Source organism: Vitis riparia, chromosome 10 (assembly GCF_004353265.1).
Source record: "Vitis riparia cultivar Riparia Gloire de Montpellier isolate 1030 chromosome 10, EGFV_Vit.rip_1.0, whole genome shotgun sequence".
Classification (NCBI taxonomy): Eukaryota; Viridiplantae; Streptophyta; class Magnoliopsida; order Vitales; family Vitaceae; genus Vitis; species Vitis riparia.
Window position 1 is genome coordinate 1,364,821 of NC_048440.1, and position 23,891 is coordinate 1,388,711.

Here is a 23,891-nt window from a genome sequence, read left to right on the forward strand (position 1 = left end):
CTCATTAGAGAAAAAAACCATTACTACAATAAAATATATTAATTTATAAACCATTAAAATATATTGATTTTTCAAGAAAAATTTACTTGTAATGAAAAATTATAAACCTTTTTTTTTTGTTATTTTCCTACTGATTCCCAATCTTTCTTTTCAATTTTTTTTTTTTTTTTTTTTTTTGTAATTTTTTATTTACTTTCGCGGCGCGGCGGCGCCTAACGGACAGATAAAGTCAGGTGAAGAGTACGCGCCCGTTTAACGGAAATTCAAATTTTAAACATTCCCGCGCTTACTTGCATTACAAGGATCCCAACGCCTATAAATAGAAACAGAAGAGATAAAGAACATAACAGTAAGCTTGTAGTCCTCTCTGAAGACCGCCTTCTTCTCTTGTTTTCTACTTCTTCTTCTTCAGGTTTGTTTCTTTCTTTATATTTTGGGTTTTTGCTTGAGGGTTTTGATTCATATCGAAGATGGGTTGGTGGATTTATATGGTATTTTGAATTGAGAATTGGAAATTTAAAGATTCTGATAGATATGGGTTTTGGATTGAAGTTTTTAAGAATTGGAAAGTTAAGGGTTTGATGGATGTGAAGAGATGAAATTATTTTATTTTAATTGATGTTTAGCAGCTATTCGTGGTGGATTTCTGTGTGTTTTAAATTGAGGATCATGGTGGATTTCTGAGGGTTTTAAATTGAAGATCATAGATTTAAGGGTTTTCTCGATGTTGACGTTAGGATTTTGAAGGATTTTTTTTGGTGCAGCAAACTTATACGTTCTACCTATGTATTTTTTGTGATATAGCCATGGACATCAAGCCATCAAGATTGGTTGGAGACAAAAATGAAAGGGGAAGAAGACGTGTGAACAACATGGTTTGTTCCTATTGGCTCCGTGGGAGGTGCAACAGAAACCCTTGTAGGTTCCTGCACCAAGAATTGCCCCAAAACACCCACTATCAAATTTCAAATCAGTTCCACAAAAACTGCTGGCAGAGGAATCCCGACTCTGATTCGAAGAGTGCATCAAGTTTAACGAGTCTGGATAGGTCATCAGGTTCAACAACTCCGAAGCGTTCATCAGCTTCAAATCAATCCCATAGAAACAACAGGGAGGGGACTCTCTATTCTGATCAGAAGGGTGAATGGGACTCAACTAATCTAAGGTGTTCATCAAGTCCAACAAGAGCAGGAAGTAGCTCTGGAAATGGAATTACACAGAAAGTAATTGGAGAAAGGGTCTGCAAGTACTGGCTACATGGAAATTGTGTGGAGGCAGATAAGTGCCAGTATCTCCATTCCTGGTTTAAGGGCCATGGGGTTTTCAAGTTGGCAGAGCTTAATGGGCACATCAAGGTAGTTGGTGCAGTAATTAAGATGGTGCTTTTGTTAATTGGTTAAATTGAACATCTTATCCATGAGAATTTTTTTTCTTTGTTCAGGCCATCTCAGGAATTGTGCTTCCTTCTGGCTCAGAGAAGCTCTATACTGCCAGTAGAGATGGGTATATACGGGTTTGGGACTGCCATACTGGTCAATGTGATGGTGTGGTCAATCTTGGAGGGGAAATTGGGTCCTTAATCAGTGCAGGCCCTTGGGTTTTTGCTGGAATAAAAGATGTTGTTAAGGTAAGATTGAAACACATCTTATTCCTTTTCTCTTCAATTTGTTTGTTCAATTCAGTTTAATAAGAATTTGATGTATGGGATCGTATCTGTGCTGGTACTGTTTCAGGCATGGAATATTGAGTCTTGTTCTGATCTCTCTCTTGACGGACCAGTTGGGCAAATTTATGCTATGGTGGTGAATAATGATATGCTATTTGCGGGGGCACAGGTAAATTTCTTGATAGTTTTAACTTTCTGTGTCCTTCTCTTAGGAATGGTAATGATTTGGTATATTATATGACCCCTTGAAATGACTAATGGAGTCCAACTTCCCATTCTGCTTTACAACCTGAAAATAGCAGTGTGAGAGAACTTGCACATTTGATTCCGACGCGCCCCCCCCCCCCCCCCCCCCCCCCTTTTTTTTTTCTTCTCTTTCGCTATTTCAACTTGTTGGGGTCACACTACAAAGTTATTTCTTATTTTCAATTTTTGGTGCTGCAGAATGGCACTATATATGCATGGAAAGCCAATAAGGAAAACAATGCTTTTGAGCCAGCTACAACATTGGAAGGCCACAATGGTGCTGTGGTTTCACTCACAGTAGGTGATGGGAGGCTATATTCTGGTTCCATGGACAATACAATAAGAGTAGGTTTAATATTGCTCAGTTGTTCCATTGTCATGGTTCATAATATTTCTTGATGAAATGTGTATATATGATTGATTATCATATTCCTTTCAGGTGTGGGATCTTGATACATTACAATGTATTCATACACTGAAGGAGCATGCATCAGTTGTGATGTCTCTTGTTTGTTGGGGTCCCTATTTAATATCATGTTCATTGGACCAAACAATTAAGGTCGGTTTCATTTCTTACATTTATTATATTCACCATGGATATTGGACTTGATGTCTGTTCTGATTCTTGTTTTGGTGCAGGTTTGGTTTGCTACTGAAGCTGGCAACCTGGAAGTGACTTACACACGCAATGAAGAACATGTAGGTTATTGTCATTCAGTTCTTTTTATATCTTAATTTATGAACTGTGGATTTTGGTTTGCTTCTTGGAACCCTTTTATCAAGGGAATGATGGGTGGTAATGCTGATATATTTCTGTCATAATGCTGTTATACTCTGCTTCTTGTTACAGGGTGTGCTATCTCTTTTTGGTATGAACAATTCGGAAGGGAAACCAATATTGTTGTGCTCTTGCAATGACAATTCTGTGCGGCTTTACGAATTACCATCGTGAGTATAACCATTACTTTCTAGGTTTTATTTCCCTTCTTAATTCCATTATTCTTTGTAAACAGAACATTCTTCCCTGTTTCTTGGTTGACTAATTTTATTTGTTGTGGCATAGATTCACTGAGAAGGGCAGGATATTTGCAAAAGAAGAAGTCCGAGAGATTCAGATAGGTCCGGGGGGACTTGTTTTCACTGGGGATGGAACTGGACAAGTTGATGTTTGGAAATGGCAGGCAGAGCCAACTTCATTGACATCTGAATGATGGAAGGCAGTTGTTATCTCCAGAAAGCTATGCTCTGATTCTGGTTTGTCAATATAATCATTCACACGCAGAATTCTCTTTGTAGTAATCTTACAAACTGTAAATTTGTAATCTCCACTCATTCAATGAAAATTCATTTTGTCATATTAGTATTGTCATTGCCAACTCTTTGTTTCGAGGGTTAGTTCATTTACCATTGCTCCTAAGTCGTGCCCAGAAACTGGCATTTTAGCCTTTTGGGAAGATTCAGGTTTTGAACAAGCACCTCTATTACTTGTTTTCTTTAGTCTGACTCAGAATATGTGAAGATGCATCTTTTTGAGCTGGCATTTCATCTTCCTGATGCCAGACCTCTTTTAATTCTATATGAAAAAGGGGAATTGAGAAGACATTAGATCAGCTAAATTACAAGCTGAAAGAAAAGATATTTTAATGGTTTCACAGGGGAAGATTGAAAATAACTACCAAACTAGACAACCTATTTGTTCTAAATCAGATCCTATGAATTTTGACACAGAAAAGAGAGTTGGATTGTCGAGGCTGGAACTATGAGAGAACCCCACCAAATAATAGCCGCTACTTTTTTGGGGAATTGCCATTTCTGTAGAAGCAAATAGAAAGGAAACTCCCAGTGCATAACAAGAGGCAGCTCATCTAAGTTCACTCACCAACTTGGAAAGCATATAAATCTAGTTCCAAGTTCGATAGCCAAGCAAGTCAATCTTCTGTATTTCCATCAGTAGGCCTGAAGAGTGGACACACATAGAAATATATTACATTCATTATAAGTTTATAACACCAATTACTGACAAAAGGCTTTCCATAAAATTCAGAGGAAGAGAGTAATCTACAGTTTATGACATTCAAGTGCCTTGAGATATAATCAAAATATAACATAAGAGCAACTTTCTTTTTTCATCTACAGTTTTACCAACTGCAAGATTCTCATAAACACAATTGAAAAACAATTCATTGTTCTTAAGCTAGCAACATTCTTCAGTCAAGTCCTCAGTCAGCAAGCCATACCGGCTTAACACTCCCCAATCAAGCTGCCATGAATATCTTGAAAGCCCTGGACTGGACTCCACAGAGCGATAACAGACTGATGGCTTGTATTTAGATTGTCATACAACAACTTTCCCCTGTCTCTTCATGCACTGGTAGAAATAACCAGTACAGCCTGATTGACGCTTAACAGCCGGTACTGGTCAGTCAAGTCATATGCTTTAAGCCTCACAAAGAGAAATGCCACTGCCCCAAGTAGATGAACCTGGAATTGTTGTCAATATTTTGATTCCCAGGAAATGAGATGTCCTCCAATTTCTGTTTCACAGGACAACTGACATACTTGGAATCAGATGACAAGATTAACCATGTTGTTCAATATTCAACATTGGAATTTCTATTTGAGTTTCCCAAAAGCAATTAGCAGGGTGGGTAATCACAATGGTCATCAATATCTCTGCCCAGAAGAAAGACAATGAATTCATGCTATTGAGATTGAGAATAATGACTAATCAACCTTGGATTCTTTGACTTAACAATCTTGCACTATAATTGAGAATCTAGCAGAGTTAAGAGCAATTGCGCATGAAGGGGTTTATTAGAACATGATATTCATTGTAGGCTCAAATTCTAATACTTTAATAACCTTTTAGGAAAATTGAGAACTTAATAAAAGTCGTAGAATTTTCAAATATAATAATGTATTGGATTTTGGCAGCTCAATGTATCTTTTTTCAATGAAATTATAATTTAATACACTTAGTTTGTTCATAAAAATTTACGTATGAAACTATAGTTCAATATGCTTACTGATATCCTACATCGAATAAGAGAAGTTTCTGGCACAATATATGTAGTGAACTCTTCTTAACCATGTCAATACGTTTTAAAGTTGTGAGAACCTATTAGGTTCAAAATAAACAATATCTACATAAGAGGGAGCAAATCATTACACTTACTGTATTCATGAAAGTAGAGAGCTGACTACAATGATAGTGTAGTTTACTTGACATAGAACAACTAGCAAGTTGAGAATGCTCTAAAAGGACATGCAGTAGCTAGCTAAAGCAAAGGTTCCCTCATCATGAGATAACTAGCCTGGTTTGATTCACCAAAGGCTGCCTCAAGATCTTCTCATGGAAGAGAGTAATATTAATTTTCCTACCAAAAACTTCCCAAATAATGCTTGAAGGTGCCATAATCTACAGCTCAAGCCAGACAAAAAGCAAAAGGCATCACTGTCAGTAAAATACCAAGCCTTTACTATCTCCAATTGTTTGGGCAGTTCTGTTTTCTAACCTTTCATTTCACAGTGTCACTATCAGCATTCAACAAATGACTACAAACCTTATGGTCTTAACTCATCACACAAAAGTCACTTTGAGGTTGGATATCGCTTCATTCAATTCTTGTAACTCAACAAACCCAGTTGAGAATCTGTTTCCCTAGGGTATACATCTTTGTAGTACATTTGATTAGGATCAATGGAATATGTCATATGCACATAGTACAAGAGACTTGACCATGCCATATGTCATTTGACTTAGAGCAATGGAATGTATCATATGGCATGGCTACTCAAGTACTAGCACAATATCACTTTGGAAGAACTTGTTCTGTGCACAAGTAGAATATAAGCGGTTGAAGAATTGGAGATCAATTTCTCATTAACAAAAAAATTTATACAAAGCCTTTGATTGTGCAAAGCTTTATCAGGTTCAAGTAAATACATTTGTTGAGGCGGGAGGGAGTAAACTTATGACTTGAATCAGTTCTAGAGTGGATTCTGCACTTGAGAGATTGCCTCTTGAAGATAGCTGAAAGTTTTCTGGTAATTCAAGAATCCCATAAACCAGAAGTCAAAGTTATCAACGGTAACAATTTCCATGTACTTCTGAGAAGGATTTTTCACATTCTCGCTTTGGTTGGCTCTCTTTATCTTTCTTAGTGGGATAGAGACCTGCACAAAAGAAAATGAATTTACTTAGATGTTCAAACATCATGGAAAGAGAGATGGGTTGACATAGAGAGAGTCATGTAAGTAACCCCACCTTGTAATGGATTCTAACCAATTCACCATTTGGACAAGAAAATTTGATTGATCTTTCACTGAAAAAGGCAACCCTTTGAGTAGAGATAAAGAGGAGGCCTGCTATAGGGCCTGCTGTTGTCCATAAATAGCATTGGGAAGCCTTCAATAGTTTCTCTCCTTCTCTAACATCAAAAATTTGGTTGAAAACTCTCTTCACTCCCCCAAGTTGAAGAATCCTAGCCCCCAAGCTCAACTTTCCCTTCACAGTTTCAGAGAACTTAGGCCCTAATCTCACTGCAGTTTCACAAACAAAATTGTTAAAATCAGGATGACTCTTAATCTTAACTGTAGCAAAATACAAACAGTTACCAACTTACCATGCTCTCGAACTCCATCCACAAAATTGTCTGATTTCTTATTATTTTTGTTCATCCTATAATTGGTTGAATCCATTTTTTCTGCACTTTCAAGACAACTCCATTAGCACAAAAAATTCCCTTTTGAAGTCTTCTATAACTAAAACAACTGACAAGAAAAGTGAAGAGAGAGAGAGAGAGAGTTTTACTTGGGATGATTGCCCTAGAGTCATTTGAAGGAGATGGCTTATCATATTGGCAGCTGACTGGGATTCCAATAACCTGTTCTTGGAGTTGGTTCTTCATATTTCTAGAAGTGCCAACAATTCAGTATCTCTATCTCCAGCTACCTTGTTAGTTGTCTGCAACAAGTCTGGAATGCTCTACTTTCAAGAGATTGAAGAAATGCTTTGAGGTTGATCAAAACCAGTAAAATGCAGGTGCATTTAAAGGGATACAAATGGTGGGCGAATGTTTAACTTTTAGTTGATGACTCATCCATTGCCTATCGACATGAATAAAGGCACAGACATGAACTTTTTGAAAAAAATAACTTACTCAGAAACAGTCTGAGATGACGGTGTGTTCGGCCATTTTTGAAAAGCTATTGTAAGAAAGACCTATTCTTCTTTTGTTCAATTCTCCAAGAGATCCCAAGAAAAGTGTATTTGGTTAATTATGGTTAGACATGTATAAATCCTAACATATATTTGGTCAGCAGTTCAATCATTCAATCCTAACAAGCACCATGTATTACTTCTTTTCTTTAAGCTGACTCAGAGAGTATGTGAAGATGCCTCTTTTTGAGCTGGTATTTTAGCTTTCTGACGCCATACCTCTTTTAATTCTATATGAAAAAGGGGAAATGAGAAGGCAATACATCAACCATATTACAAGCTTAAAGATAAGATATTTTAATGGTTTCACAGAGCAAGATTGAACATAACTACCAAACTAAACAGCCTCTTTGTTCTAAAAGATTGAAAATGGAAGGGTACTCAGACAGAAGTTTTCAGGAATTGCCCCGGGCATTAGTGATTCTATAACTTAAGATAGCATTCATGGTAGTTGTGGGAACAACCAGACCTATTCTAGACAAAAAAACTCTTGAGAGCTTGGATTCACAGAAGAATGAAATTCTTGGATATATCCAATGTGAGGAAAAGGAAAGGCACTTAAAGGAGCAACCTATGAATTCAAGTGTTGATTAAAGTGGTCAGAAAAGGAAAACTCACTATTCATAAACTGGATAGGACCAACCTGCCACATGCTTATCTCATGCTTTTTAGCAGTCTTTTTTATCATCCCTTTTATCCTCATCCTTAAATTTTAAGGAAAAGGGGTGGCAGACCAGGCTGATTAATGATGTTTCACCCTTTTCCAAATGGCAATCTCTACATTAAACCACTAAAAATTTTAAAGTCTAAGGCCTATGTTGAACGACACAGTGTTGATGAATGATACAATGAATCTTCTATTTATAATTTATAACAATATCCAAGGGACCCTAGCAAGATTCATAACGAATCCTTTATTCCCCACAGATTACTGATGCTGTGGATTTGGGTGGCCCATTGCCTTGCTTTAAGGGACCCCAGCAAGTTTCATAATCCTAAATCAACAGTGAGAACTTGTGAAGTTTGGAGAATCTAGAACAAAGGGGGTCCAGGAAAATTGGTGCCAGTAAAATAATAAATAATAGTAAAGAAAGAAATCATCAAAATTTTGGTCTTGTTCCTCAGGCGGTCTTTTGTTTGAGGGGAGAAGCATAAATCAGATCCTATGAATTTTGACACAAAAATGAGACATAAGATTGGTAAGACTGGAACAAAGACAGAACCCCACCAAATAATAATGGCTACTTTTTTGGAAGGCATGACATGTTAGCTGCTGGAAGGGAAGATTCACTTTTATTTGGGACTTGCCTTTTCTGTAAAGCAATGGAAAGGGAACTCCCTGTGCATAGGAAGAGGTAGCTCATCTAAGTAAACTCACCAACTTTAAAAGCAGACAAATCTAGTTCCAAGTTCCAAAGCCAAGAAAGGTCATGCTTCGGCATTTCAATCAGTAGGCCTGAGAATGGACTCACGTTGAAATATAGAAATACCAGCTTAACAGTCCTCCACTCAAGCAGCCATATGAATATCTTGAATGCCCTGAACTGGTCTCAATAGGGGGCTTCAGACTGATGCCTTGTACCATGTTCGTCACCTCAATGAAAGCAGATTGAATCTCTATTTAGATGACAATGCAACAAGTTTCCCATCTCTTCATTGGCTGGTAGCAATAATCAGCACAGCCTGATTGACACAAAACAACCGATACCAGTCAGGGAAGTCATATGTTTTAAGCATTACAAAGAGAATTTCAATTAAACATTCGCATACCTAACCCCTATTAGATAAGTCTGGTGTTGCTGTCAAATACATTGATTCCAAAAAAATGAGATGTCCTCCAATTTCTGTTTCACTGGACAACCGGCAATGACATTGGAGTTTCTATTTGATTTTCTCCAATTTGGAAGGGAGATGAAATTGCTTGAGACTGCAATTAGTGTTTTTGATTGCCAGTGGCAGTCACAATCGACATCAATATCTCTACCCAAAAGGGAGGAAATGAACTCATTATCGAGACTGACAAGCTTGACTAATCGACCTTGGATTGTCTGACGTAAGGAACTTGTGTTGCAGTTGAGAATCCGTTACAGTTTGATGCTTCCTCGAGACAAAGAGACTTGTCCCAAGAGGCAAATCTGAATCTCCTCATGATTGGAAAATCAAAACGCAAAAAGGCAATGCTGATAACAAGTGAAGGAAGTGATTAGTTCTTCCAAACTGCCATAGCACAACCATGAACGAAGGAAATTTTCACTTAAGCATTTCATGATAAATGAAATATCTTGGTTTGCATATAGCCCTGCTCCAAATTGACCCTTGGAATATCCATTTGAGCAATCAACCAACAATTGATTGCACGCCCCAATATGCTAGTGTCTTGAGTTCGTATGCTATTGCCTCACCCTCATGTTAATGAGTTCTTTAGCTATTTCGATATTGGTGGTTTCCATGTCAGAGGAAATTGCTACTTGACATTGAAGAGAGATTCATCCAGGAGAAAAAGGAGAGATTATGGTACGAAAGACAACTAGGGAGAAAAGTACATCAAATGGGAAGATGGTTGGGCTGAGTGGAAACATGGAACAACAGGAGCAAATGGTAGTGGGTTGAGTTCCTAGGTGTGGGTTAAAGAAGACTTTTGGGAAGATCAATGGAGGGATTGGGAGTTTAGAGCCTCTTGACTCTGTGATATGACACACAGAGGGTGGTAATGGGACAAACGTAGAAGGTTGAACTTTCCAACGGTTGAACTCTTTAAGCACCTATTCAAGACCACTTGTCTTGCTAGCTTTTCTTTTGTTGCAACATAGCTTGTGTATAACTCATTGCAGAATAGCATCAATTAGGCGTGAGCGGCAGGATTCGAACCCTGCGCGGGCAGAGCCCACATGATTTCTAGTCATGCCTGATAACCACTCCGGACGCCCACTTGTTGCTCTCACCTGCTCTCCTTCATCTTTATTAAAGAGTCAAAAATATAGAACCACACAACAGTGACGTATCTTGCTATATTAGGAAACTTCTTCAGGAAAATTAATTGTCTTAATCTCATCAAATTAGTAAAAACTTAACCAAACAGTAATAATCTCTCCTGCTGGTAGGCTACGAGGTTGTTTGAAAATTTCTTGATAAAGGACAGACTCCACGCTAATGGTCTGGAATTCTTTTTCTTTGATAAGGAAGTTGGTGATTTTATCACTTCATCACCTCCAACTACACCATGGCCATACATGAGGCACAGCGACCATGGATTGGACAGCTTCCATCAATTGCATGTCAATGTGCCATCATATTATCACAAACCTTTTGCAAATAAGAAAAAAAAAAGGAAGAATAGTGAGCTTCTGGCTAAGATTCATCGCCTTGGCCACATATGATTCCCACTGTTGTTGTAGTTATCTGATATGATGCCCTTAACTCAGTGGCTTGTTTTTTCTGCACCATAGACATGGCGTAGTACAACTGATTGCTGCACCTTAATTGACTTGCCATCTACCTGTAATTATGGTTTGTTCACCTCAAAATTTTCCAAAGGAAAATCATTATTTAATTAAAGTTGTGGGGTTTTTGTGAGTTAGATCGGATGAAACCTCTTTTGGACTCATTATGATTATGATCATAACTTAATCTACACAAGCTTTAGTGTATGGTTATTATCTTGGTTGGAAGCAGGTCAACATGAAATTCTTTGAATCCAGCACTTTCAATTTGGACTATTTGGATTCAAAGATCAATTCTTTGCTCTTGCCAAATACATCGATATCCTACCTGCATGAATATGATACTATGTCCAGGAATCATGAAGTTTGAAGTGCTTGTAATAGAACTTAGAGCAAGTTATACCCTATTTACTTGACAAACTAATTACTTTTGTACCAAAAACATATATGTAAATTGTTGCATCATGTGTGATTAAAACTATTAATTATTCATGAACATAGTAAATCTAATTTTGATTTTTATAAACATTCTAAACTTTTATGGTAAGATAAAATGTTTTTCCCCACCTAATGTTGCATGTGTTGTACTCAAATTTCTTCTTCCGAGACTTTGATGTCTATATTTTAGTGTCTGTATGTCTATAGTAGTTTTGCATATGTAATTGCATTGTGTATCTTGTTGGACAGTGGTTTCTTTCGACAGCAGAGAATTTGAATCTAGTTGGGGAAAGAAATATGATATATTCATCTGATGTAGAAAGTTTGGCATTCAAAATTGTGCATAGGTTAAATAGAAAGGATTTTATTTTGGCGAAGGGTGGTCATGCAATGCAAATGGAGAAAGTTGTAGATGCATTAAAGGTCATGAATATAGGATTTCCACATGAATAGTAAGGATAGGAATCAAGTCAATTTAGGTATTACCTTGCACAAAACACAGCTATCACATAAGATGACTAACTGGAAACCTCAGTTGTTACGTTAAAGCTACTATACTATGTTTTATAAAGTGTGAGTTACATCTCTCCTTTTTAGATTGGTTTCACTGACGTCGCCTATTCACTTATCCAATTATTCTTCTGCTTTTCTAACGTTTGGGTTATTGCAATGGCAACAAAATGCAGGACTACTTTTTCTAACAACATTTACATGGAAAGGTGGATTTATGGGCTTTATTGAACCTGTTGATTGTATTCAACTGCAGAGCTAGAGATTTTGAGTAACTATATCAATCTTGGGAGTAGTTCAGAAGATTTTCATACACAAGCTATGTTGCAACAAAAGAAAAGCTTGACAAGACAAGTGGTCTTGCATAGATGCTTAAAGGGTTCAGCTGTTGGAAAGTTCAACCTTCTACGTCCGCCCCATCACCAACCTGTGTGTCATATCACAAAGACAAGAGGCTCTAAACTCCCAACCCCTCCACTTGACCTTCCCAAAAGTCCTCTTTAACCAACATACTGACTCCTTTTCAACTGTACCTCCTAAGAACTCTACCCACGACCACTTGCTCCTGTTGTGCCATGTTTCCACTCAGCCAAATCATCTTCCCTTTTCATGTGCTTTTCTCCCTAGCTGCCTTTCATACCATAATCTCTCATTTTTCTCCGGGATGAATCTCTCTTTAACGCCAAGCTGCAATTTCCTCTGACATGAAAACCACCCATATCGAAATAGCTAAAAGTGATTAAAATGAGGGTGAGGCAATAGCATACAAGCGTAAGACACTTGCATATTGGGGCATACAATCAATTATTGGTTTCTAGCTCAACTGGCAAGGGTCAATTTGGAGCAGGCTATATTCAAACCGAGATATTTCAATTATCATGAGATGCTTAAGTGAAACTTTCCTTTGGTCATGGTTGTGTTATGGCAGTTTGGAAGAACTAATCACTTCCACCACTTAATGTCAGAATTACCCTTTTACATTTTGATTTTCTAAGAAGTTTGCATGAAAATACCCCCAGCTTTTTCTAATCATCAGGAGATTCAGATTTGTCTCTTGGGACAAGTCTCATTGTCTCTAGGAAGCATCAAACAATGCCAGATTCTCAACTGCAGTGCAATTTCATTACGTCAAACAATCCAAGATTGATTGGTCAAGCTTGTCTATTTTGGGTTGAGATATTGATGTTGGTTGTTATAACCACTGGCAAACAAAAACACTAATAGCTATCTCAAGCAATTTCATCTTCTTTCCAAATTGGACTAGGGGAAATCAAATAGCAATTCCAATGTCATAATTGGATATTAAACTACATGATCAATCTTGTCATCTGATTCCAAGTGTGCCAGTTGTCCCATGAAACAGAAATTGGAGGACATCTCATTTCTTGGGAATCAAAGTATTCACAACAACTTCAGGTTCATCTACTGGGGTAATGCACAAGTCAATTGATTAGTTATGAGAATGTTTAATTGACATTTCTCTTTGTAATTCTTAAAACATATGACTTGCCTGACCACTATCGGTTATTTTGTGTCAATCAGGCTGCACTGATTATTGCTACCAGTCTATGAAGAGACAGGGGAAACATGTTGTATTGTCATCTGAATAGAGATTCAATTTGTTTTCATTGAGATGATGAACATGGATACAAGCCATCAGTTTGTTATTGTTCCACAAAGTCCTCTATTGAGACCAGTTCAGGGCATTCAAGATATTCACATGGGTGCTTGAGTGGAGTGTTAAGCTGGTATGGCATGCTGAGTTAGGACTTGACAGAAGAATGTCGTTAGCTTAAGACCAATGCACTGTATTTCAATTATGATTGTGGGAACTTTTCCATTGGTGAAACTGCTGATGAAAAAGAAAGTTGCTCTTGTCCTGCATGTTAATGTGTGAATTTATTTTGTTTTCCTCTTATGTTACATTTGATTATATCTTAAGGCACTTGAATGTCATAGGCTGTTGTGTGTGTTCCTATGTAAGTTATGAAAAGCCTTGTCTGTAATTGGTTTTATAAACTTATAATGAATGTTATACATTTTTATGTGTCCATTCTCAGGCCTACTGATTCAAATACCAAAGCATAACTTGCTTGTCTATCGAACTTGGAACTAGATTTGTCTGCTTTTCAAGTTGGTGAGTTTACTTAGAAGGGCTGGCTCTTCCCATGCACAGGGAGTTTCCTTTATATTGCTTTTATAGAAATGGCAAGTCCCAAATAAAAGTGAATCTTCCCTTCCAGCAGCTAACATGTCATGCCTGCCAAAAAAGTAGCCATTATTATCTGGTGGGGTTTTGTCTTACCAATATTAGGTCTCATTTTTGTGTCAAAATTCATAGAATCTGAATTATGCTTCTCCCCTTAAACAATACTAAAGACCGCCTGAGGAACAAGACCAAAATTTTGATGATTTCTTTTTTTACTATTATTTATTTTTTTACTGGCACCAATTTTCGTGGACCCCCTTTGTTCCAGAGTCTCCAAACTTCACAAGTTCTCATTGAGATTTAGGATAATGAATCATGCTGGAGTCCCTTAAAGCAAGGCAAGGGGCCACCCAAATCCACAACATCAGTATCCTGTGGGGGATAAAGGATTCATTATGAATCTTGCTGGGGTCCCATGGATGTTGTGATATATGAAAGATTCATTGTATTGTTCACCAAAACTGTGTCGTTCAACATAGGCCTTAGACTCTAAAATTTTTTTGTGGTTTTATGTAGAGATTGACATTTGGAAAAGGGTGAAGCATCGTTAATCAGCCCGGTCTACAACTCCTTTTCCTCAAAATCTAAGGATGAGGATAAAAGGGAAGACAAAAGGACTGCTAAAAAGCAGTAGCACATGGTAGGTTGGTCCTATCAGGTTTATGAATAGCGAGGGTCTTTACTTTTCTTCACATGGGAAATCTCCAAGAATTTCATTCTTCCGTGAATCCAAGCTATCAAGAGTTTTTTTGTCTAGAGCTGGTTGTTCCCACGATTGCTGTGAACTCCATCTTGAGCTGTAGAATCACGAATTCCCGGGCAATTCCTGAGATCTTGTGTCTGAGTCCCATTCCATTTTCAACCTTCTAGAACAAAGAGGCTGTTTAGTTTGGTAGTTATTTTCAATCTTGCTCTGTGAAACCATTAAAATATCTTATCTTGCAGCTTGTAATTTGGTTGATGTAATGCCTTCTCATTTCCCCTTTTTCATATAGAATTAAAAGAGGTCTGGCATCAGAAAGCTAAAATGCCAGCTCAAAAAGATGCATCTTCATGTACTCTGAGTCAGCTTAAAAAAAGGAAGACTGAACTGCTGACCACATATATAATATTATTTATATGTGTCCAACCCTATTTAACCAAATACACCTTTCTTGCAATTTCTTGGAGGATTGAACAAAAGAAGAATAGGTCCTTCTTACAATAGCTTTTCAAAAATGGCCGAACACACCGTCATCTCAGACTGTTTTTAAGTAGAGTTATTTTTTCAAAAAGCTCATGCCTGTGCCTTTATTCATGTTGATGAGCAACGGATGAGTCATCAACTAAAAGTTAAAACATTCACCCACCATTTCTATCCCTTTAAATGCACATGCATTTTTCAGGTTTCTTCAATCTCTTGAAAGTAGAGCATTCAAGGCTTACTTGTTGCAGACAAATCAGTTGGAGATAGAGATACTGAATTGCAGCACGTCTAGAAATATGAAGAACCAGCTCCAAGAACACAGTATTGGAATCCCAGTCAGCTGCCAATACGATAAGCCATCTCCTCCAAATGGCTCTGGTGCAATAGTTCCAAGTAAAACTCTTTTTTTCACTTTGTTTATCAGTTGTTTTAGTTATAGAGGACTTCAGAATGGAAGTTGTTTTACCAATGGGTTTGTCTTGAAATTGCAGAAAAAATGAATTCAATGAATTATAGGATGAAGAATAACAGGAAGAAGGCAGACAATTTTGTGGATGGAGTCCGAGAGTATGGTAAGTTTGTAACTGTTTCTTTTTTGCTACAGTTTATTTAAGAATCATAAACATCCTGATTTTAACCATCTTTTATTTATAAAACTGCAGTGAGAATGGGGCTTAAGTTCTCTGAAACCGTGAAGGGAAAGTTGAGCTTGGGGGCTAGGATTCTTCAACTTGGGGGAGTGAAAAGAGTTTTCAGGCAAAATTTTGGTGTTAGAGAAGGAGAAAAGCTATTGAAGGTTTCCCCATGTTATTTATCAACAACAGCAGGCCCTATAGCTGGCCTCCTCTTTATCTCTACTCAAAGAGTTGCCTTTTGTAGTGAAAGATCAATCAAATTTTCTTCTCCAAATGGTGAATTAGTTAGAATCCATTACAAGGTGGGTTACTCACATGACTCTCTCTATGTCAACCCATCTCTCTTTCCATGATTTTTGAACATCTAAGTAAATTCATTTTCTTTTGTGCAGGTCTCTATCCCACTAAGAAAGATAAAGAGAGCCAATCAAAGCGAGAATGTGAAAAAACCTTCTCAAAAGTACATGGAAATTGTTACTGTGGATAACTATGACTTCTGGTTTATGGGATTCTTGAATTACCAGAAAGCTTTCAGCTATCTTCAACAGGCAATCTCTCAAGTGCATAATCCAGTCCAGAAGTGATTCAAGCCAATAAGTTCTTCCCTCCCGCTTCGACAAATGTAATTACACGAACCTGATAAAGCTCTGCACAATCAAAGGCTTTGTACAAATCTTTTTTTGTTAATGAGAAATTGATCTCCAATTCTTCAACCCTTATTTTCTACTCAGTCATAGAACAAGTTGTTCCAAATTGATAATTGTGCTTTAACTTGAGTAGCTTGGGGAGATGAAATATTTCATCTTCCCAAGGTTCTCAACAACCAAACACAATTTGCTGAAACTGTGAAAACCGTGAAAAAGAAGTTGAGTTTGGGGCCTAGGTTTCTTCAAATAGGAGGATTTGCAATAGTTTTCATGCAAATTTTCAGTGTTGAAAAAAAAGCTGTTGAAAGATTCTGACTTTTGGTTTATAAGGTTTGTGAATTATCAGAAAGATTTGAACTATCTTCAACAAGCAACCTCTCAAGCATGGAATCCACTATAAAAGAAAAGTGGCTCAAGCCAATACATTTCTTCCCCTCTGCTTCATCTGATATTGTTAGCAAGAGTCCAACAAAGCTCCAAACATACAATTTTTTTATTGTTGCTTTTCCATGAGTTGATAGAATCAGTTATTCTAGGGTTGTTCACTGGTAGCCATGACTTTTGATCTTTCAAAACAATATTGAACATCCTCATCCTTTTAGTCATCTAGACTTCACAAGTTCTCCTTGAGACTGAAGGAGTTCAAAAGAATTCAACTAGTAATCATTCCTCCACACCCCTCCACAAGTTTGTTGAAGTTGCACTTGCCCAGACCTAAATAGAAGGTAATGCAACCATTGTCATTGTCTGTAAGACTGTAACTAATACCTATGTTTCCATTCTTCTTGACAACTTCTCTCATGAGTGTCTAAACTTAAAAGTAACAGACCGGGAACTGGCATATATATGGGGCAGGCCATATAGACACTGTATGGACTGCAAATCCTGGTTTGATATATGCTGGAGAGGCAGATTACGTCAAATTTTTCCTTCAGCCAGGCTATAGCACTAAGAACTCCCAGATTATGTCAAAACCAACATAAATTTTTTTAACATCAGCTACAAACCTCATTAGTTTTTAACTAAAACATTGGTGTATTTTAACAACAAAGAGGACAATGTTTCCCTTCATATATCCTGAATCCATGTAAATAAACTTTCACTACTGAACTTGGGTGCAACTAGTTTACAGAGTTATCAATGAGGTGGGACCAAGTAATGACCACCCCAACATTGGATCCACAATTTTTCTGCAACTCTTAAAAATACAGTAGTTCAAACACTAGATTCCAAGCAAGACTTGTGAGCAATGGTAAATGAAGCAAGACCTAGGAACAATTCAAGCAAAATTAGGAGTAACCCCCAAAACAAATAGTTAAAAATGGAAATACTAATATGACAATGAATTTTCATTGAATGAATGCTCATTTCAAATTTACTGTTTGTAAGAATACTATAAAGAGAATTCTTCGTGTCGATGATTATATTCACAAGCTACTAAAAGCCTCTATACAGTTTTCAATAGAAATATCATGAACATGAAGGAACAAAACAAGAAACAGAGAATGGCTTTATGGAGATGACAGCTGCATTCCATCATTCAGGATGCCAATGAAGTTGGCTCCGCCTGCCATTTCCAAACATCAACTTGTCCAGTTCCATCCCCAATGAAAAAGAGTCCCCCAGGACCTATTTGAATCGCTCGGACTTGTTCCTTTGCAAAAATCCTGGCCCTCTCGGTGAATCTATGCCACAACATATAAAATTAGTCCACCAAGAAGCAAGGAAGAATAATGGAATTATGAAGAGAAATACAACCTAGAAAGTAATGGTTATACTCACGATGGTAATTCATATAGCCGAACAGAACTGTCATTGCAAGAGCACAACAACATTGGTTTTCCTTCTGAATCGAACATACCGAAAAGTGCAAGCACACCCTGTAACAAGAAGCAGAATATAACAGCATCATAACAGATATATATCAGCAGTACTGCTCACATTCCCTTGATAAAAAGGTTCCTAGAAGAAAACCAAAATCCACCATGCATAAATTAAGATATTAAAACAAATGAATGACAATAACTTACATGTTCTTCATTATGTGTATAGGTCACTTCCAAGTTGCCAGCTTCAGTAGCAAACCAAACCTAAACCAAAACAAGTATCAGAACAGACATCCAGTCTAATATCCATGGTGAATGTAATAATTGTAATCAGAAATGAAACTGACCTTAATTGTTTGGTCCAATGAACATGATATCAAATAGGGACCCCAGCAAACAAGAGACATCACAGCTGATGCATGCTCCTTCAGAGTATGAATACACTGTAATGTATTAAGATCCCACACCTGAAAGGAATATAATAATCACTTTTGTATACACATTTTACCAAGAAATATTATAAACCATGACAATGGAACAACTGAGCAGTGTCAAAGACTATCATTAAGTCAAATGACATTAACTACATATTTTAAAAACTATTCAATTAATGAACCATGAATTTTGCAATTTGGAAATTCAAATCATTAGTATTACCAGTGACTGATTTTTCCAGGACTCTAATGTACAACATGCTATTACCATTAAAGAGGAGATTTGCATAATTGTCATATGCAACGATAATAGAAGCTTTTGAATTAACAAACCTATTTCTGCTGAAGTTGCTCAATGAAATTGGCTTTCAAGTGCTATTTTTCCAGTCCACATACTTTGTATAGATTCGACTATTTTGCAGTTTTCACATAATGGGAAATGATAAAACAAACACCCTTAATATAAAAACACAAGCTGACATATTTCCAAACCACTCTGCATAGAAAAATGATATAATAGTACATCAAAGAGCTTAATTAAACCTACTCTTATTGTATTGTCCATGGAACCAGAATATAGCCTCCCACCACCAACTGTGAGCGAAACCACAGCACAATTGTGGCCTCCCAATGTTGTAGCCAGCTCAAAAGCATTGGTTTCCTTATTGGGTTTCCATGCATATATAGTGCCATTCTGCAGCACCAAAAATTAAAAATAAGAAATAACTTCGTAGTGTGACCCCAACATGTTGAAATAGCGAAAGAGAAATAAAAAAGTTGGACTCAAATGTGCAAGTTCTTTTACACTGCCATTTTCAGGTTGTAAAGCTGTATGGGAAGTTGGGACTCCATTAGTCGTTTACAGGGGTCAGATGATATACCAAATCATTACCATTCCTAAGAGCAGGACACAGAAAGTTACACTAGATATAAGGAGTCATCAAGAAATTTACCTCTGCCCCTGCGAAGAGCATATCATGATCCACCACCATAGCATAAATTTGCCCAACTGGCCCATCCAGAGAGAGATCGGCACAAGACTCAATATTCCATGCCTGAAACAGTACCAGCATAGATTCGATCAGATACATCAAATTATAATCAAACTGAATTGAACAAACAAATTGAAGAGAAAAGGAATAAGATGTATTTCAATCTTACCTTAACAACATCTTTTATTCCAGCAAACACCCAAGGGCCTGCACTGATTAAGGACCCAATTTCCCCTCCAAGATTGACCACACCATCACATTGACCAGTATGGCAGTCCCAAACCCGTATATACCCATCTCTACTGGCAGTATAGAGCTTCTCTGAGCCAGAAGGAAGCACAATTCCTGAGATGGCCTGAACAAAGAAAAAAAATTCTCATGGATAAGATGTTCAATTTAACCAATTAACAAAAGCACCGTCTTAATTACTGCACCAACTACCTTGATGTGCCCATTAAGCTCTGCCAACTTGAAAACCCCATGGCCCTTAAACCATGAATGGAGATACCGGCACTTATCTGCCTCCACACAATTTCCACGTAGCCAGTACTTGCAGACCCTTTCTCCAATTACTTTCTGTGTAATTCCATTTCCAGAGCTACTTCCTGCTCTTGTTGGGCTTGATGAACATCTTAGATTAGTTGAGTCCCATTCACCCTTCTGGTCAGAATAGAGAGTCCTCTCCCTGTTGTTTCTATGGGATTGATTTGAAGCTGATGAACGCTTTGGAGTTGTTGAACCTGATGACCTATCCAGACTCGTTAAACTTGACGCACTCTTCGAATCAGAGTCGGGATTTCTCTGCCAGCAGTTTTTGCGGAACTGATTTGAAACTTGATAGTGGGTGTTTTGGGGCAATTCTTGGTGCAGGAACCTACAAGGGTTTCTGTTGCACCTCCCACGGAGCCAATAGGAACAAACCATGTTGTTCACATGTCTTCTTCCCCTTTCATTTTTGTCTCCAACCGATCTTGATGGCTTGATGTCCATGGCTATATCACAAAAAAATAAGTAGGTCGAACATATAAGTTTGCTGCACCAAAAAAATCCTTCAAAATCCTAACATCAACATCGAGAAAACCCTTAAATCTATGATCTTCAATTTAAAACCCTCAGAAATCCACCATGATCCTCAATTTAAAACACTCAGAAATCCACCACGAATAGCTGCTAAACATCAATTAAAATAAAATAATTTCATCTCTTCACATCCATCAAACCCTTAACTTTCCAATTCTTAAAAACTTCAATCCAAAACCCATATCTATCAGAATCTTTAAATTTCCGATTCTCAATTCAAAATACCAAATAAATCCACCAACCCATCTTCGATATGAATCAAAACCCTCAAGCAAAAACCCAAAATATAAAGAAAGAAGCAAACCTGAAGAAGAAGAAGAAGAAGAAAACAAGAGAAGAAGACGGTCTTCAGAGAGAACTACGTAAAAGTTATCAACGAGCTTGCTGTTTGTTCTTTAGCTCTTCTCTTTCTATTTATAGGCGCAAGTAAGCGCGGGAATGTTTAAAATTTGAATTTCCGTTAAACGGGCGCGTACTCTTCACCTGACTTGATCTGCCCGTTAGGCACCGCCGCGCCGCGTTAAGTAAATAAAAAATTACAAAAAAAAATAATAAAATTGAAAAGAAAGATTAGGAATCAGTAGGAAAATAACAAAAAAAAATGGCTTATAATTTTTCATTAAAAGAAAATTTTCTTGAAAAATCAATATATTTTAATGGTTTATAAATTAATATATTTTATGTAGTAATAGTATTTTTTTTTCTCTAATGAGAACATTCATATCAAAATTTTATTAATTAAATATATTTATTAAAAATATATTATAATATTTTTCATAATAAATTTATAAATAATTTTTAATATTTACATAAATGAAATAATATCTATATATATGGTATTAGAGCCACAGGAAGGCAAGTCGGGTTTGTTTTGAGTTTTTGATCTATCCTAGGAAAGGTAGTAGTGCGCCTGAGTGCGATCCCTGTCGAGTTGAGCCCGTTGTTAGCCGGAGATAGGCGTTTGTTAGGGTTGTAAAAGGGTTGGGGTGATTACTCACTAAGTTTGGCAATCTGCTATTAGGCTCTAGATTAAAACCTTAAAATGAGTTCGATTTTCAGAACCATGTCTAGGAAATCTACAAATTCTCAAGACGTTGTAGTAAACAGTGAAGAGATCAATTATCCTAAGATCCAAAATGATTTAGATGATTGGAAGTTACCCAAGGTACCTAATCAAGAAATTTATAAGAAATGAACCTTTAAGTTCTTTACAGACTACGCCATTAGGACCCTTGAAATGTCAGTAAGTTTAGAACAAGACGATCAAGTCATAAGACTCTTGGATAGTAACTCCGTTGAAAAGCATAAGCGAGACTACAACTTCATACACTTCGGTATGATTCAAGTTGCAGCTAAGCCTTTGACAAGACAACGTCAAAACACCTCTATTGTCATGTGTTTAAGGGATAATAGACATCTTGATTATCGAGATTCTATTATTAGAGTAGTCTAAGCAGGACTGAATGATGGTCCTGTTTATTTCCAATGTTACCCTAACTTCACAGTTAGATTAAGAGATGCTGACATCTTAGATTTGGTAGTCCTTCATGTGTAAGACCCATGGCTTTAAGTTCAAGGAAGGAAACAGTCATGTTTCTATCATAACCAGGTTTGCCTGTAAGAGCATGACCACAAGCGTTGGATCTGGAGCACTGTGCACCAGTCCTAAGGGTAAGACTACTCTCTTCCACTCAGATATGCTAAATAAGTCAAATTTCATAATCCCTAAAAAGATTAAGTGGAATGAGGTAGATTTTCCTGAAACTTGGCATTTTGCTAATGTTGTCCCAGCCATAAATCAAAGATCTGAAAGGATTAAACAGATTGTTCAATATCCTGATGGAGGAGGAGATTTGATTTTCTCCTATTCTTTTCATCATTCTAGAAACCCTAGAATTTCATATTATGAGCCTTTTAGAGCTTCAAGTTTATTTATCCCAGTAAGAACCACTAGGATAGAAGAAGGATCCACTTCAGCAAATCCTAAGAACATTAAGCTAATAGGTGTTAGAAGTCACAGCAATTTGGCCAGACCCTTTTACATGGAGGAAAAGGAGTCTACTCAAGAATCACATCAGGATGAATCTCCTGATATGTCTCCTACTTATTCCCAGATGATTAACACTGTAAGCCTAGATGATGAGGACTTTGAGATCAACAAGGATCTTTTAAGAAAGGACTTCTATTCTGAAATCAATAAGGAAAAGAGAGTTTGGTTCTTTAGCAAGGTCTCAAAGGACATTAGAACCCTCTACCAAGAAGAATTCTACACATACCTAAGACAAGAAAAGAAGAACATTAAGCATTGGATCTGGTTTGAACTCTTCGAACAAGAGGAATATCCAGATTACCCTGGTAAGCGTGTCAATTACACATCCACAAAAACTAAGATATGGAAAACTAGTGACAATACTGTCATAGAATCCATCCATCCTCCAGAAGCTAAGATAGAAAAGAACATTAATGGAACCATAGGCAAGGCTTCACCTTTTAAGACTAAGCCAGATGATAAAGGAACTGCTAGTGTTGTTGACGTTAGAAGAATCATGGAACAAAACAACTACACTAACATGTTTCTTAAGACTATAGGTGATCAACTCAACAGGTTTGAGGAGATAATTGAAACCCAAGATCACATTAAGACTACGTTTGTTAAGAAATACAATTAATAAGCCTTTATTTATGCCTTTTGAATTTTCTAAGAAATTCCAGGAAAATCCCCATATTGATCAAGCTTTGATTGACAGGATAAGCCAAAAGGTTAACGATAGCCTTGTTGTCCCTGAGACACCTCAGCCTTCTCACAGGAGAATCAATATGGTTAAGGGAGAAATTAGTTTTGAAGTAGAAGCTGATGAACTAATCAAGATCTTTGAGGAACCTTCTAACCAAACTATTATGAGGATTATCCACAACCAAGAACCACCAAGAACTAGGAATTACTACCCTAGACCAACCTTTCCTGACATGCAGTATGAGGAAATAAACCAGTATACTCAAGCTTCCTACACTGGTGGCACTATCTATGAATGAAACATAGATGATATGATTGAGTATAACATACTCACTAAGCTTCAAGAAATGACCATGGTTAGTACAACCTATAAGTTAAACAATAGATTTTCAGACCATGTTGTAGCTCAGACAATTGTTGTTAGGTTTACAGGTCAGCTTAAGGGATGGTGGCATAACTATCTCACATTTGAGGATAGAAATGGTATCATAAAAGCCTATATGATTAATGAGGAAAATGAAGTGGTTAAGGACGAAGAATGACATGATATAGAGGATGCAGTGGCTACTCTAATATTTCAAAGCACTTCATTGGAGATCCTGCAAAGATTAAGGATAAGACTGCAGA

General features: G+C 37.1%; 4 protein-coding genes across 4 annotated transcripts; 2 read left to right on the top strand and 2 right to left on the bottom strand.

Moving 5' to 3' along the window:
- Positions 1-366: 366 nt before the first annotated feature.
- Positions 367-3,235, top strand: LOC117923309 (zinc finger CCCH domain-containing protein 48-like). The gene is made up of 9 exons (XM_034841542.1): positions 367-412; positions 805-1,355; positions 1,442-1,627; positions 1,734-1,835; positions 2,111-2,257; positions 2,352-2,471; positions 2,552-2,611; positions 2,763-2,860; positions 2,976-3,235. The coding sequence occupies exons 2-9, from the start codon at positions 807-809 to the stop codon at positions 3,121-3,123; spliced, it is 1,410 nt and encodes a 469-aa protein (XP_034697433.1). The 5' UTR covers positions 367-412; positions 805-806; the 3' UTR covers positions 3,124-3,235.
- A 2,525-nt stretch (positions 3,236-5,760) lies between these two features.
- Positions 5,761-7,478, bottom strand: LOC117924100 (GEM-like protein 4). Its single transcript, XM_034842660.1, has 4 exons — positions 6,726-7,478; positions 6,538-6,618; positions 6,180-6,454; positions 5,761-6,088 (listed from the first exon to the last, which is right to left on the bottom strand). The coding sequence occupies exons 1-4, from the start codon at positions 6,820-6,822 to the stop codon at positions 5,903-5,905; spliced, it is 639 nt and encodes a 212-aa protein (XP_034698551.1). The 5' UTR covers positions 6,823-7,478; the 3' UTR covers positions 5,761-5,902.
- A 6,941-nt stretch (positions 7,479-14,419) lies between these two features.
- LOC117924035 (GEM-like protein 4) lies at positions 14,420-16,264 on the top strand. Its single transcript, XM_034842583.1, has 5 exons — positions 14,420-14,622; positions 15,116-15,309; positions 15,408-15,488; positions 15,579-15,853; positions 15,944-16,264. The coding sequence occupies exons 2-5, from the start codon at positions 15,213-15,215 to the stop codon at positions 16,133-16,135; spliced, it is 645 nt and encodes a 214-aa protein (XP_034698474.1). The 5' UTR covers positions 14,420-14,622; positions 15,116-15,212; the 3' UTR covers positions 16,136-16,264.
- A 1,270-nt stretch (positions 16,265-17,534) lies between these two features.
- LOC117924117 (zinc finger CCCH domain-containing protein 48-like) lies at positions 17,535-20,911 on the bottom strand. Its single transcript, XM_034842684.1, has 9 exons — positions 20,835-20,911; positions 19,892-20,442; positions 19,620-19,805; positions 19,412-19,513; positions 19,006-19,152; positions 18,372-18,491; positions 18,229-18,288; positions 17,981-18,078; positions 17,535-17,883 (listed from the first exon to the last, which is right to left on the bottom strand). The coding sequence occupies exons 2-9, from the start codon at positions 20,438-20,440 to the stop codon at positions 17,739-17,741; spliced, it is 1,407 nt and encodes a 468-aa protein (XP_034698575.1). The 5' UTR covers positions 20,441-20,442; positions 20,835-20,911; the 3' UTR covers positions 17,535-17,738.
- Between the last annotated feature and the right edge of the window lie 2,980 nt (positions 20,912-23,891).